This window comes from Phacochoerus africanus, chromosome 2 (assembly GCF_016906955.1).
Source record: "Phacochoerus africanus isolate WHEZ1 chromosome 2, ROS_Pafr_v1, whole genome shotgun sequence".
Lineage (NCBI taxonomy): Eukaryota > Metazoa > Chordata > Mammalia > Artiodactyla > Suidae > Phacochoerus > Phacochoerus africanus.
This window is the reverse complement of record NC_062545.1, coordinates 131,257,491-131,272,565: the sequence shown is the minus strand read 5'-3', so window position 1 is coordinate 131,272,565 and position 15,075 is coordinate 131,257,491. Positions and strand designations below refer to the sequence as shown.

Genomic DNA, 15,075 nt, shown 5'->3' with positions numbered 1-15,075 from the left:
AAGGAAGTGCTGGGAAGGGAGGGTCTCAGGAAGGAGGGGGTGGCCTGCAGGGCCAAAGGCGGAGAACAGTCGGGTAAGATAAGGCCTATAAAGCGCCGGTGCCGTTTGGCTCAGTGTACTGGCCATTAGGAGGACACTGGTGACCTTGGGGAGAAGGGTCTCCATAGGGATGTCAGGGCAGAAAACATCTACCGTGGGGCAGGGTGTCTGGGCTGCATACGGGTGTGGCCACTATTGGGAAGGAAAAGGGAGACAGGGTGGGGGGGAAACTGGGGGAGAGAGTTTTAATTTTCTTTTTTTTGCTTTTTTAAGGCCGTACCTGCAGCATATGGAGGTTCCTACACTAGGGGTTGAATCAGAGCTACAGCTGCCGGCCTGCACCACAGCCACAGCAACTCCAGATCCGAGCCCCATCTGTGACCTATGCCACAGCTCATGGCAATGCTGGATCCTGAACCCACTAGGCGAGGCCAGGAATCAAACCTATGTCCTCATAGATACTAGTCAGGTTCATTACTGCTGAGCCACAATGAGAACGCCTTAATATTCTACTTAATTATAGCAGGGAAACTGGGGAGGAAGCCTCCCTGTTCTCTCCAGGGCACTGTGGCCTTGCCCCTCTTGGAGCCAACGACACTCCTTATTCCTTGTGTGGCCCTTACTCATCTCCTGCTCTGTGACATTGGTGGCCTTGTTTTATTTTTTGTCTTTTATCTTTTTTAGGGCCGCACCAGTGTCATATGGAAGTTCCTAGGCTAGAGGTCAAATCGGAGCTGTTACTGCTGGCCTACACCACAGCCACAGCAATGACAGATCTGAGCCGCACTGCGACCTACACCATAGCTCATGGTAACGCCGGATCCTTAACCCACTGAGTGAGGTCAGGGATCGAACTCAAAACCTCATGGTCCCTTGTCGGATTCATTTTCACTGTGCCACAACGGGAACTCCTTGGCAACCTTGTTTCAGAAGCCATGTGACTCTTTAACTTCTCAAGTCTGTAGAAAAATCTTTTCATTTCTCCCCCCGCCCCCCCATACCTCTCTACGTTCCTGGAAAGCAAAGGCTATTCAGGGACCACTGAGTATCAGGTAGCTGCTTGGCTGAGCTGGCTGCTCTTCCTTCCCCTCTATCAGCACTTCCAGAAAACCATCTGAACTTCAAACAGCGTCCATCAGCAAGGGCTGGTGCTCCACTGGTCCCTGACATGGCCTCATTAAAACAGAGGGGCAGCCCATCACAAGAAGGGGGCACCCATGTAGGAGGGGAGGGGGGTGGGACTGGAAGTGGCCTTCTCACACCTCTGGCAGGTGTGTGTGAAGCCCAGGCAGGAGTTACACATATTTTACAGCAGCGGGTTAATGAAGGCAGATGAGTTGACAGCACTGACCCACATGGCCAGTTTATTCCATGCTAAGATGATACAGTGATTTTATAAATCTTGTTTTACATACTTTGAGGAATCCAGGGCAGGTCTGCCTTCACCTTACAATAAACACTCAGGTCTTGTCCCGTGGTTCACTCGGATAGTTTAAGTAGAACCTGTTTGCTGCAGCTGGAAGGAAAAGATGGCAAAGCAGAGGCAGCTGGCTGCTGTGGTGGAGGGGAGGGGTGGCGTCCCAGGTCAGCATCCTTTGGAAGTGGGGACCAGATCTGCAGGAGCTCTGTTTATCAGTGGCTCAGGGGAGTTGATGGATTCATGCTTTCCACTTTACGGGAGAGTCTAACATCAATCCACGCCTCTCAGATTTTAGGGTACACAGGCATCACCTGGGGGCAGTGGCGAGGAGGTGGGAATCTCCTTAAAATGCAGATTCTGATTAATTGTATAGCTGGGGTAGAGCCCGAGATTCTGCATTTCTAACCAGCTCCCACCACACTTTAAGTAGCAAGGATGTAAATCAGAGGACAGTTCTTGTAACATCCAAAGGACTGCTTAAGGAGCATGGTGGCCCATAAAGAGGGCCGTCTTCCAGGTTTGCTGGGTTTCATGCAGACCACATGCCTTTCTGGTCACACTTTCCATGGGCTCCGGCAGCTCAGTGGCTCAGGTTACACATTTCTTTAGTTAAGTTCCCAGCCTGATGGGAGCCCTAGAGACTTCGGGCTTCTCTGTGTCCCAGGGCTTTCCCAGCAATTCATCTGGGAACCATCTCCATGGATGAACTTCTTCCTAGGGGTTAACCTGGTTCTTTCTGGGTGGATCCTTTCCAGTTCTGTTTTCTCAGGGTGGCTCTTCAAGAGTTGGGATGTGCTGGCCACAGTGTTTACATAATAAATAAGAGGAATCTCATTTAGAAATAAATAATCCCACCTGGAAACCAGAGAGGAGGTGGTGAGAGGACTGAGACATGCTGTTGGAGCAGGCTGATCAATGAGTGGCGGCCCCTGGCCTGAGCGGTGCCTGGCACCAGCACCCACCTGATATCCTTGAGCTGCATCCTAGATCCTTATTCGGCAAACCTGAGCTGCTCTGCCTTGCCTTTCACTGGAGCTGGATGCTCAGACAGGGCTGCCTGGTCAGGATCCCAGGGAACACTGGTCCTGGGGCTCCGAGTAGCTTCAGAGGGGCTGCTGAAACCCCCTCACCTGTTTGTGTTTGTTGTTAAAGGGACCAGGATGATTCCATTGCTCCACCGAGATCTTTTGAGTGTCATGCTTCCTATTAATTTGCTGATTCATAAAAATAAAAATCATAAAATACAACTACCTATAAAAAAAATCACAAGAATATCATTGCCTTAAATTTTAAAAAGCACTGTTTCCAGAGAACTCAGAATGCTTCTCAGATCTTCCTGAGCATCCCCTGAACAGAGAGGAGTAATGAGGTGAGGGCGCTAGGCCAGGGATCAAACCCCCACCACAGCAGTGACAGAGCTGGATCTTTAACCCACTAATCCACCAGGTAAGTCCCAGCCTCTTCTGTACATAAAACCAGGCGTGCTTTTATTTGCCACACTTTAGGCATGTGTGGGAGCTTTCGGCTGGTGGACCCCTTTTCCCTGCAGGGAAGGTTTAAAAAAATTCCAGTGGGTACAAAATCCTAATACCTCCCTTTGTTACTTTCCTTTGTCTTTTTCTCTGTCTCTTTCAACTTTAAGAAATTTTTGTTTTTTTGGTACAAAGCTCAGGCCAGCCTGCCTGCAGCCCCTGCCAGAGAGCAGAGCTAGCTGTGTGGGTGGGTTCAGCCCTGGTGGGCTCTGTGTCTCTGACGCTAGAAGCAGACACAGGATCAGTGAGGTGCCCTGGGACTTCAGAGGGGACACTGGCTCTTCAGGCGTTTCTTCTTCTCCACCGCCAGTCGTAAGGCCTGAAGGAGCTTGTCCTTGTTATTCAGGATGTTATACTCAGAGAGCTTCACCAGCTTGTCGAAGGCAGCCTCCGTGTACGTCAGCTCCTTGGTGGCGTAGGGAGTTTTGGGGCCATAGATGTCAACCTGGCCCTGCTCCAGCTCCTCGGGGCTTCGCTCCACACCTGGAAGAGCAGAAGGACTCATGGTAGCCCCTTTATTATGTGACGTTGTAGTGGCTTGTCTCTGTTCGTCTCCCCAAGGTCCACCCCTGCACACACAGGCATGTGTGTGCGCACACCTTCCGATCCCTCAGAGCAGGGACACAGCTTGCCTGTCTTAGGACTGGCCCTGCACCAGTACAGAGCCAGGAGCAGGGGGCTATGGGGGGTGGGGGGTGGGGAGCTATTCTTTCTTGCCAAAGCTAAGGTTGGCTCAGACTGGAGCTGGGCCAGGCTTCCCTGTTCCCTCACACAGCCTAAGAGCAGGAGCTCTTGGTCGAAGGCCAGGGCAGGTAGGGTGCGAGCTCACGGTGGCGGTGGCTTACCTGGGGCTTTGTACTTTTGGAAGGTGTCATTGATGAGTGGGAAGAAAATCACGATGGGGGCGTCAGGCTCCTGGGAGTTCTCCAGCAGGTAGCACTCCTTGAGGTTGTCCTCCTCCTGCACCTCATATTTGGGGAAGGGGATGTTCTGCTCGGTGCAGTACTCGCAGGTTTGTTTCATGGGCTAGAACATCACAGGAGGATGCATTTGAGTATCAGGATGGGGTTGGGAGTGGGTAAGAAATACAGAGTTCTTAGCTCCAGCTCCCTGATCTTTCCAGACTCAGGTCTCTGACTGCTTTGCCTGTTTGTGCTATTTTTAGGACAAAGCTGGGTCAGGATGAAGAGCCTGAGGCAGTAGGTTGGTGTGTGCCCAACTGCAAGCATCTTCCCCAAGGAAAATGAACAGAAGCCCTTTTGATGATGCAAAATCAGACCTGAATATGTGGGTGGCTCCCTGAGATGGTGGCAGACTTGGCTGACCAGGCTCCTGTGGGACATGCATGGGCTTTGGACTGACAAAGTGCTACAGGGCTGGGAAGGACTCTGAAAGAGCATCTTTTTTTTTTTTTTTTTGTCTTTGCCTTTTCTAGGGCCGCTCCTGTGGCATATGGAGGTTCACAGGCTAGGGGTCGAATCGGAGCTGTAGCCGCCGACCTATGCCAGAGCCACAGCAACACAGGATCCGAGCTGCATCTGCAACCTACACCACAGCTCACGGCAACGCCGGATCCTTAACCCACTGAGCAAGGCCAGGGATCGAACCCGCAACCTTATGATTCCTAGTCGGATTCGTTAACCACTGCGCCACAATGGGAACTCCCGAAAGAGCATTTTTTATAAACATGAGATAACAGAAGGAGTAGCAGGCACAAGAGTACCAGAATCCCCTTAGTTCTACCCTCTGTTGTATGCTCATGAGCTGTGTGACCTTAAGCAAGCCACTTACCCTCTCTGTGCCTCACCTTCCTCACCTATAACATAGACATAATAGCAGTTGTGCCAACTACCTCAAAGAGCTGGTATTAAGGATCAGGTAAGATCATGTGTAGGAAAGTACTGTCCCTTGTTTACAAACATGGCATTATCATTGGAGTCATGCTTGTCATCTGTCTCCACTCCCCCTTTCCTGGCCTCAGGATAGGACTGTATTAAAGTAGATAGTAGAAACAATAGTTTCTTTCCCTTAAAAAGCCAGAAATTTTCAAAAGTAAATAAATAAAAATCTTTGGTCCTAACTCTTTGGTATAATTACATGGAAGGTCATACTTCTGCTGGGTGGGTGGGTAGAAAACTATGTGATCACTTTTAAAATAGAGCATCTCAGAGTTCCCATCATGGCTCAGCAGTTAATGAACCTGACTAGTATCCATGAAGATGCAGGTTCGATACCTGGCCCCATTCAGTGGGTTGAGGATCCGGCGTTGCTGTGAGCTGTGGGGTAGGTTGCAGACATGGCTCGGATCCCGAGTTGCTATGGCTGTGGTGTGGGCCATCAGCTGTAGCTTTGATTTGACCCCTACACTGGGAACTTCCATATGCTGCGGGTCAGCCCTAAAAAGCTTAAAAAAAAAAAAAAAAAAAGAGCATTACTGGAGTTCCTTTAGTGGCTCAGTGGTTAACGAATCCAACTAGGAACCATAAGGTTACGGGTTCGATCCTTGGCCTCGCTCAGTGGGTTAAGGATCCGGCGTTGCCCTGAGCTGTGGTGTAGGTTGCAGAAGTGGCTCAGATCTGGCATTGCTATGACTCTGGTGTAGGCTGGCAGCAACAGCTCCAATTAGACCCCTAGCCTGGGAACTTCCATATGCTGCAGGTGCGGCCCTAGAAAAGACAAAAAAGAAAAAAAGAAAAAAGAGCATTACAAGCTTTAGAACTGACTCAACTCTATTAAGGCTATTTTTTTAAAAAACTGCACTTTCTTTTGCAGCTAAAGAATTGCCAAATGTGGAAAATACTCAAATGTAAGAATAAAATTAGAACTAGCTCAGTGAACCTAGTAAACTCTGGGCCCCAACGCGTGAGGACCAGCAGGCTGCCCCCCTGAGGTCTGGACATCTAACCTCCGTCAGGTATTAGAGCCTTGAGCTTCTCCGATGCCGAGTCTAGGAGCCTGTGGGGAGCAGCCCGGGGAGCCGTTCCTTGTTGCACTTGCCTTTGTCTGGGACCCGGCACAGTAATTGAGGTGGATGATGAGGTCAACTTTTCTCTCAGGCCTGAGGAGGGGCGGGTAGCTGGAGTTGACAAAGAACGCGGTGTCCAGCAGGCACAGGTGGTTCACAGACCCTGTCAGCTGGTTGGGGAAGCTGTCCAGCACCGTGTCTGAAAATTGAGGCTTCCAGTTACCTTCACTCAGAGACACCTGGTGGGGACCAGATACCCTGCCTGGAGCTCCTGCACCTCAGCCTGGCCTCCAGCCTTCACATTGGCCAGGATGCCTGGTGAGTCCCAGGGGCCCCTGAGTGGGCTGAGGAAGACCAGTATTACCTTGGGGCTTTAGCAAGTCTTTTATGGAACATGGACATAAAACCCACTGAGGCTCAGCCACAGAGCTTGTGGGGTAGCAGGGGCTTAAGACCATAAATTAGTGCAAACTCTGGGCCCACAGCCGGCTGCCCTTTCCTCCCCATACCATGAGAAGATGGATTATTAGGCCAGGCTCAAGCTGCCATTTGTAGGCCATGGCCAAGTAAAATACCAATGATGGTAGCAAGTCAATCTCAGAGCCTTAGCAGGGTGGGAATGAGGCACTGAGCTGAAGCTTTAAGGCCACAGTACTTTTTTTTCCTTTTTCTTTTAAGGCCACATCTGCAGCATATGGAAGTTCCTAGGCTAGGGGTTGAACCAGAGCTGCAGCTGCTGGCCTACACCACAGCCACAGCAATGCTGGATCTGAACCACAGCTTCAACCTATGCCACAGCTTGTGGCAACGCTGGATCCTTAACTCACCAAGAGAGGCCAGGGATCGAACCCACATCCTCATGGACACTATGTTGGGTTCTTAACCCTGAGCCACCATGGGAATTCCAAGGCCACAGTTTAAGACCCAGCTCTAACATTCACCATTTGGGGGCTTCTGCACTGGGCCATCCCAGCCTGACTCCGGGGGCATCACTCACATCAAAAGATGCCCCCAGAACACAGCTATAGAAAGTCAGGACACACATTTCCCCACAGGTAAAATGGGGCCAGCTTCTACCTCCTGGGATTGTCATAAAGATGTTGTGTGGCGTTTGTACAATTATTACATACACCACCGCTCCACCCTCTGTTTGAGGCTTCACCAATGTGGACTCTGCTGTGGGGAGAGCCTGCCCTCGGCCCAGTGCACTCCTGGAGTAGAGGAGTTTCTCATCCTTCACTCTGTGGCAGCCTCCATATCCACTCTTCTTCCTCCAAAGAGAGGGCAGACCTCGTTGGCAGCAGGTAAGGTTACCTTTCCACATGGAGAACTGGCTGTTCTGGAGGTAGTCGGTGTGCAGCTGCAGCCCCAGCAGAAAGTTGTGGAACTGGGACACAAAGGCCCGATGGGTGAGGACATTGCGGAAAGTATCAGACAGCCACGATGCTGGCGTCACCACCGTGGTGTCCAGGACGTTGGCATCACATTTGGGAATTTCAGGTAGGAGTGGCTCATCTTCTGCAGGAGAGGGAGTGGGGATGGAGGGCAGGTCACAGAACTGGGGTCCCAGGATTGCCCAGGTGAAGCACAGTGTGGTAGCCCCACACCCAGGAGTCAGCCTATCAATGCAGTGCACTCCTTCCTTGCCTAGTTTTTTGGTTTTTGTTTTGTTTTTTTTTTTTTTTTTTTTTTTTTTTTTTAGGGCCTCCGGCATATGGAAGTTCCCATGCTAGGGACTGAATTGGAGCTACAGCTGCTGGCCTACGCCACAGCCACAGCCACATGCATGGAATCCTAGCCACATCTGCAACCTATGCCACAGCTCACAGCAACACTGAATCCTTAATCCACTGAGCAAGGCCAGGGATCAAATCTGCATCCTCATGGATACTGGTTAAGTTCATTACCACTAAGCCATAATGGGAATTTTCTTCTTTGCCCAGTTCTCAAGGCCCTGGCATCTGAGCCAGGAGGCCCCAAGGGAGAAACAGAATAGGGGCAGGGTAGTGGAGAGGGAGCCAGTGTGACGGGCAAGGAGGGGTTCCAGAGAGGATGACATCCAGAGGAGCAGCCTTGAATTTCGCTCATAGACTCCACCCTCTTCAGCTCTCCTGGGCACTGTGTAGCTGTAGCAAGCCTACCGCACAGTGCATGCATGCCCCTGGGCCAGGCCAGAGCTGCATGGGCGTGTCCATCACAATCACCCTTCCATCCAGGAAGGGTAGACCCTCTAGCCCTAACTGCCTCCTATCTCTGTGGGCCGCAGGGATGATGTCAAAACACATGGCAGGTGGACTGGTCCTCAGTTGGTACCCTCCTTCCCCACCCCCCATCTCCCAATCAAGAAGGAAAGCCAGTGTTTCACCCACCGATATCATGCATTTTATCCCTTGTCCACATGTGGAAAAACTCCTCTGAGGTGTGGGACAGATTCCAGGCATCAAGCAGATTCAGGGAGAAGATACTGCTCCACAAACCTAGGGAGTGGGACCAGCCGTGAGTAGCTCTGCCCAAGCGCCTCCAGGCCCACCCACATACTGACTGGTTCTGCCCTGGCCTTGATGCCCCTTCCCAGTCAGGCTGCTCATGGGGTGGGACAGGCTTTGACTGCCCTCTTCCCATAGTGCAGCTGATGCAGGAGACAGGTCTTCTCCACCCTCCTCTTGGAGCTGGGAGAGCGTATGAAGACTCATAAGACACAGCCCCAGCAGGAACCTTATGTGGACAAGTACAGGCTTCAAGTTCAAGTATAGACATCACCCTTTGCATCAGTTAATACACCAGTTTAGGACAGTGCCTGGCACCTGGTGAGCACTCAGTCAATGTCATGCCATCTCTAATTATTATGATTAAAGAATGCAACACAATAATACTCATATGAAATCATTCACATACATCAACCCATCTGGATCCTCAGTAAGGGTGGTTTTACTCTCAAGCCCAATTTATGGATGAGAAAATTAAAGCTCACAAAGATCAGGTAATTTGGCCCACTTTGCACAGCTGATAAATGAGGAACCAGAGTTCAAGCCCAAGTGTCTTAACTACAGATTTCTGAGCCACATGCCTAACAGCATAGGTGCTCAAAGAAAGGAGAGGCTGCTGGGGGCTGTGGGCTTCAGGACAGACCTCACAGGAGAAAGTGGGACTTTCTGGGGTGGGTTGGATTTGGGATACATGGAAGGGAGTGGGTGTGGACAACTAGTTTAAACCAGAGCATGACTGTTGTTGAGGCTGTCAAGATGGGTCTATTTTTTGCAGTTGCCCTTTCTTCTGAAGGGAAGAACTCTATGAGTGGACATCCCAGTCAGGCCCCTGTACTCAGTGGACCAGATTCTGGAGAACCAGGGAGCCTAGTGTTGGGAGCTGGGCCCGGCTTCCCCAGAGACTGTCTTCACCCTGAGGTCTCCTCTGGCTCCTTGCATCCCTGGAACTGAGTCAGCCCCCATCCCCTCCAAAAAGAGCCATGGTGCTGCCTAGAGTCAGAGGTAGAGGGACTAGGAGTTCCAGAAGCTTCCATCTCTGCCTGCCATTCCCAGTCTGGTTCTGAATAGATCCCAAGGAGACCACTGGAGACCAGGACATCGGGAGAGTCCCCTGGAGGCCCCAATGACCTAGGGGCCCCTGTCAGGTCCTTTTGGGCCCAGGGAGATCAGTGCAGTCTGGGAGACTGGTCTCAGGGTAGGCTCAGGAGCCTCTCCTGGGATGAGGGAGAGGAAGATGCCAGCAAATGCCAGAAGGATCATATGCCTGAGGGGCAACCCAAACCAGTTCCAGCACCTGGGACAAGATCCTGGGGATACAGAGTGTGTCTTCTAGTCATTCCTTCAATTCAAAGGTAAAGCCTACCCAGCCTGGGGTGGGGTTCCCTGCACCCCACCCCCCACCTCCAGCCTGGAGTTACCTAGCATGTAGCACATCTGCGACTCTGGAATCCTCCTCATCAGCCGCCCCATGAAGAACTCGGAGCCAAAGAGCTCGGCAGGAATGAAGGCCCCGTACTTCTGCAGGCCAACCTCGTAGGGCGAGAACTCACACCACTCTGCACAGGGAGCAGCAGGGCCAGGTATCAGTCTCAGGTCAGGAACAGTCCCACCCACCCTCCTCGAGGAGCCTGTGGGAGGGAAGCTGCAGTTCCCTCATAGGGCACACGGGGGCGCCTGTGACTGGTTTCTGCTTGCTCCATGTTTGCACCCTGCACGGGTTCGTTTGCTTCTCAAAACAGGAAAACAGGACCAAAATGGATGTCAAGGCAGGGCAAGTCTCTAGAGTCCTTTCTTCTGGGCAGCTTAAGAAATATCTAGGACCTTTTCCCTTCATGACCCTTATTTCCTCTGTCCCGTCAAACCTCTGAGCCGGGAAGCTTCAGGACCACAGGCATCAAGGGCAGAAGGGGCGTGTGTGCTGGGGTGCTGAGTGCCTGTGCCTGCTGAGAAGAGACCCCCTCATAAATTGCTAGCCACCAGTGTTACCTCTGAAATCCTGGTTGCTTACATCATCCTTGACACTGATGGTGAGGTAGATGGGCAGGGGGTTCTGGCCCTGGCACAAAGCAGCACGCTGCTCTGAGAGTTTGCATTCGTTTTTCTGTGGGGAAATGAAAGGGTTAAGGAGAAGAAGCAGACAAGCAGCCTGGAAGCAGTATAGAATAAGAGGACAGTCTAGACCTCTGCTCTGGGAGCCCATTTCCTGACTCCTGAGCCCACCAGTGATGGGCTGCTGTGGAAGTCCCAGCTGACACCAATCGCATCTGCTCTTAAAATGCACCTGGAGAATGTTCACTCATCCATGCCCTTGCTGTTTACCACCCCCTGCTGCCGTCCCCCCACTCCCCCCGGTCTGTAGTTTAGGGCTGTCCCTCAGAGTCCCAAGCTTCTCCCATCTCAGGGACCAGAGAAAGAAAAGGTAGGCATGGAGGAGGCCACCACTGCCCCTCTTTGTTCCCATCTCCTTCCACCCCATTCAAATGGGAGCAGCTCCATTTATTTATTATTTTTTGCTTTTTAGGGTTGCACCTGTGGCATATGGAAGTTCCCAGGCTAGGGGTCGAATTGGAACTGTAGACACCATCCTACATCACAGCCACAGTAATGCTATATCTGAGCCGCATCAGCAACCTACACTGCAGCTTGTAGCAATGCTAGATCCTTAACCCACTGAGTGAGGCCAGGGATGGAACCCACATCCTCATGGATAGTAGTCAGGTTTGTAACTCACTGAGCCACAAAGGGAATTCCAAAGGAGAAGCCCCATTAAAAAAAAAAAAAAAGTCTGCTTTGGATATTGGGCTCCCTCCTAAATTTGGGAAGAAAAAAAAAAGCTTTTTTTTCTTTTTTTTTTTTTTTAACAAAGGGCTTGGAAATGGGCACCAGATGGCAGTCAAGTTCCTTCTAAGTCCCCAGAGCACAATGCAGTGTAATCAGAGCAGGAGTCCTACAGATAGCCTGAGTCACATGCCACCTCCCAAAGTGAATCAGCCAGTGTAGACAAGGCCAGTGGAGGTTTTAGAGGCCCAGGCTCTGTCCCCAGGCCAAGCAGCTGCCTTCTGGGTGACAAGCATGGTTACCCAAGTGCATAAAGGCCACAGAATCTGTGTGGGATGGTAAATGCATGTATAGGTCAAACAATTCTTAGGCCTCCCTTGAAAGGCCAATGAGGTGCCTGTCATAACCGGACCCAAAAATATAGGCCCTACAGAGCTGACCATCCTGGAAGGAGAAGAGGCTGCAGATTCGGAAATGAACCCAGTCAAAACACACTGTCAAGGGGGCCTGAGAGAAAGGGGCTTCTGCCTTGGCCAGAGTGGAAGAGCAGGGGCCTCCTCCCATTCATCCTAGAATTGCTTTCCCAGGAACCTTGGCTTCATCCCACACCAAACCCTGGGCAGCGCTCATACTTCTACTGTGAATGCTTTGGAGTGTGGCTCCTCACCACTGACTCCTGTTAGAAACATTAACCACCACTTATTGACGAAATTCCCATTTAAAGGAATAGCACAGAGCAAAGCCAGAAATTGTACTCTGTCCAGCCTGAATCCAAAAGCCAACAACTGCAGCCTCTGCCTGCCCTGCTTAGTCATGAGGACAGATTAGACAGTGGGTTACTGAAAGGGGCAGGGTAGGGTGGGATCCATCCAAAGCTGTGGGTTCCTGAGTCTAAATCCCCACTGCCAAGCACAGTTCCTGGCGTGTAGGAGATCCTTAGTTTTGTTGAAAGAATCAATTTTGAAGATGAGGTTTGGCCAGTCCTTGTTGCTCAAAATGTCTGGGTGTTCTGGAAGAGGAGATCTACTAAATATTATTAGAAAATAACTTGCTGTCCCTTCATGAGGCTTCAAGTCCCGCTTCATGGAGATTGAACTCAAAGGCTCTGGCCAAGACTAGAATTACCAGACCCTTATAATCGTCCCACTAGCCTCATTGTAATGCCCCTCCCTCCACCTTGAGCAAGCCGGCATAGCTTGAAGGGACTCTCCTGGAACTTCCCTATCACCTGTCCCACATGCAAATAAGGTGCTGCCTGAAACCAATCAACACTCAGCCCTTATGCATGTGCAGTGGGCTATGGCAAGAAGCACCAGTGGGCTGGGGTGGAGAAATCAGGCCCCCACTCAGGACTGCAGCATGGGGATTTAAGGAAAACCCAATTGCAGGGCCGGGCAATTCCTACTCCCAGTACTCCCAGGGCAGCTTGCTCTTTCTCTGAGAATGTACTTTGGTTTTAAGAAACTTTCTGGGAGTTCCCGTTGTAGTGCAGTGGAAACAAATCCAACTAGTATCGGTGAGGACGCAGGTTCGATCCCTGGCCTCACTCAGAGGGTTAAGTATCTGACATTGCCGTGAGCTGTGGTGTAAGTTGCAGACATGGCTCAGATCTGGCGCTGCTGTGGCTGTGGGGCAGGCCGGCAGCTGCAGCTCCCATTTGACCCCTTGCCTGGGAACTTTCATATGCTCCAGGTATGGCCCTAAAAAGCAAGCAAGCAAGCAAGCAAAGAAACAAATAAACTTTCTGTAACACACCCACCATTTCAATTCTTTCCTGTGGCAGGCTGGGGCCGAGGGACCAAAACAAGGCAACCCTAACACCTCCTCCTTCTGGCAAGTTCTGATTTGAAGTCAGAACCCCCTCAGTACCTTTGGGTGTGGGGCACATAGCTGTGTGGGCCTGGTTAGAAGTTTGATGGGAAGCCGTGCTTTGGGGCCAAGTCATGGCCCAAGCTGGTTCCTCCCTGGGGCCTTTGCAGTCAGAGGAGGCCAGGGGTTAGCTGACCTCACCCTGCTGTCGAGGACCGCAGCATCCCTCAGGGACCCCACTGCTTCTCCATGGCCCTCACAGCTGCTGGGACCCAACACAGGCTGCTGCTCTTCTTGGGAACATATTGCTCAAATCATTGGCTATCAGAGCTGGAAGGGACCTCATGGGTGGGGGTTGAGCATCCTCTGCGTGGTGGCCATGAGAAGGGGCCCAACAGACCTCCAGCTACAGGCCATGTAACTGGCTGAGGGCCCCAGCTACTCTGCTCAGAAACCCATGGCTGAGTCTGTGCTGAGGCCACACTTCCTACTGGGCTGCTCCCAGCCCATGACTGAACAGGGCAGGGGGCCTGAAGCAGGGGTGCCAGAGTCCCCGGCTGGCCACCTTGGCTGGAGGACTCTCTAAGGGCCTTGCTGACCTTTGGACCACACAGCAGGCTAGGATGCTTCCACCCAGCCTTCCCTCCCTCCTCCATTTGGGGTCAGACTCGCATCACAGTCTGATGGCTCCCTCCTCTTTCCTCTTACAGGTACTTTGGCTCTCAGAGGCCCCACTGCCTCTCCTCAGGGTGGCACCTAAGCCACCCTAAAGGGATGTTGGAAGACAACCCCACCATCTGCATCCATCATGCCTTCTGATGCCTCATGCTTCCTAAGGCCCAAGGATCCCTCTGCAGGTCTAAACCTAACTCCCTTCTGCTGTGATGAATGGCTTGACAGCCCGATGAAGGAGGAGGGCTGGGCGTCAGCCAGGGCAGCTCGGACCCCAGGAGAAGCTGAGTACCTACCTCATCCCCCAGACAAGCCTCGATCAGCAGGCCCCAGAAGTCTGTGAAGGTGACCTTGTAGCCTTCCTGGCTGCGCTGCCGGAGCTCCTCCTGGAATTTGGAGAGCTGGTCTGGGAACAGGGCAGGCATCTTGTCCTTGACTACATGCCTCCGCGCCTCGAAGATGGCAGGTTCCAGGTTCTTAGAGGACCAGTGGGGGTCGCGGTACAAGGTAGCCATGGTCCTGGAGAAAGACAGGCATGGCTGAGAGAGCTGAGCCAGCAGTGGTCAGATCGTCCCTGGACCCTGGCAGGAAAGAAGGTGGGAAGGTCCTGGGAAACCCTCACCTGCTGGGAGAGGAGCCTGGAGGAAAGGGAGTGAGGCTGGTGGGGGAGCAGAGAACACTCTTAGTCAGTCACAACTGCTGCTATTTCGTGACTGCCTGCTGTGTACCAGGTGGAATATGCTGCTTAAGGGTGAAGATTCTGGGGAGTTCCCGTCATGGCTCAGTGAAATGAATCTGACTAGCATCCATGAGGACACAGGTTCGATCCCTGGCCTTGCTCAGTGGGTTAAGGATCGGCATTGCTGTGAGATGTGCTGTAAGTTGTAGACATGGCTCGGATCTGGCGTTGATGTGGCTGTGGCATAGGCCAGTGGCTACTCGACCCCTAGCCTGGGAACCTCCATATGCCGCAGGTGCAACCCTAAAAAGACAACAACAACAACAACAACAAAAATAAGTGAGGATTCTGGACCCAAATCTTCCTGGGTTCAAAGCCAGACTCAGCCAGTTACCTAACTGCTCTTCACCTCAGTCTCCCCATCTGTGGCTTGGGGAGAATAATGATAATTGTGCCTACCTCACAGCATTCTTGCGAAGATGACCTGAGTTAGTCATCTATGCAAAATGGTGAGGATGGTATCTGGCACAGAGTAAGTGCTGGGCCCTGGAGTTACAGGCCAACATTTCAACCCAGGCTTTGCCGCTTCCAAATCCTGGACTCTTCCCCTTCTGCCACATTAATTCCCATAATTAGGGTGCCAGCCAAAGGTTCATGTCCCCTTCTTCTTCATAACTGAGATGTGGGCAGTGGGG

The 15,075-nt window shown here is 51.8% G+C and overlaps 1 protein-coding gene across 1 annotated transcript in view; it reads right to left on the bottom strand.

The window, feature by feature from the left end:
* Window positions 1–1,372: 1,372 nt before the first annotated feature.
* PLA2G4E (phospholipase A2 group IVE) overlaps window positions 1,373–15,075 on the bottom strand; it is a 72,092-nt gene continuing 58,389 nt past the window's right edge. Inside the window, exons 13-20 of the mRNA XM_047766613.1 lie at window positions 13,998–14,220; window positions 10,429–10,543; window positions 9,861–9,998; window positions 8,326–8,433; window positions 7,271–7,474; window positions 5,989–6,155; window positions 3,837–4,017; window positions 1,373–3,474 (exon numbers count right to left, since the gene is read on the bottom strand). Of these exons, the coding sequence (XP_047622569.1) occupies window positions 3,254–3,474; window positions 3,837–4,017; window positions 5,989–6,155; window positions 7,271–7,474; window positions 8,326–8,433; window positions 9,861–9,998; window positions 10,429–10,543; window positions 13,998–14,220 (1,357 nt within the window). The 3' untranslated portion in view covers window positions 1,373–3,253. The remainder of the gene's footprint in view (window positions 3,475–3,836; window positions 4,018–5,988; window positions 6,156–7,270; window positions 7,475–8,325; window positions 8,434–9,860; window positions 9,999–10,428; window positions 10,544–13,997; window positions 14,221–15,075) is intronic.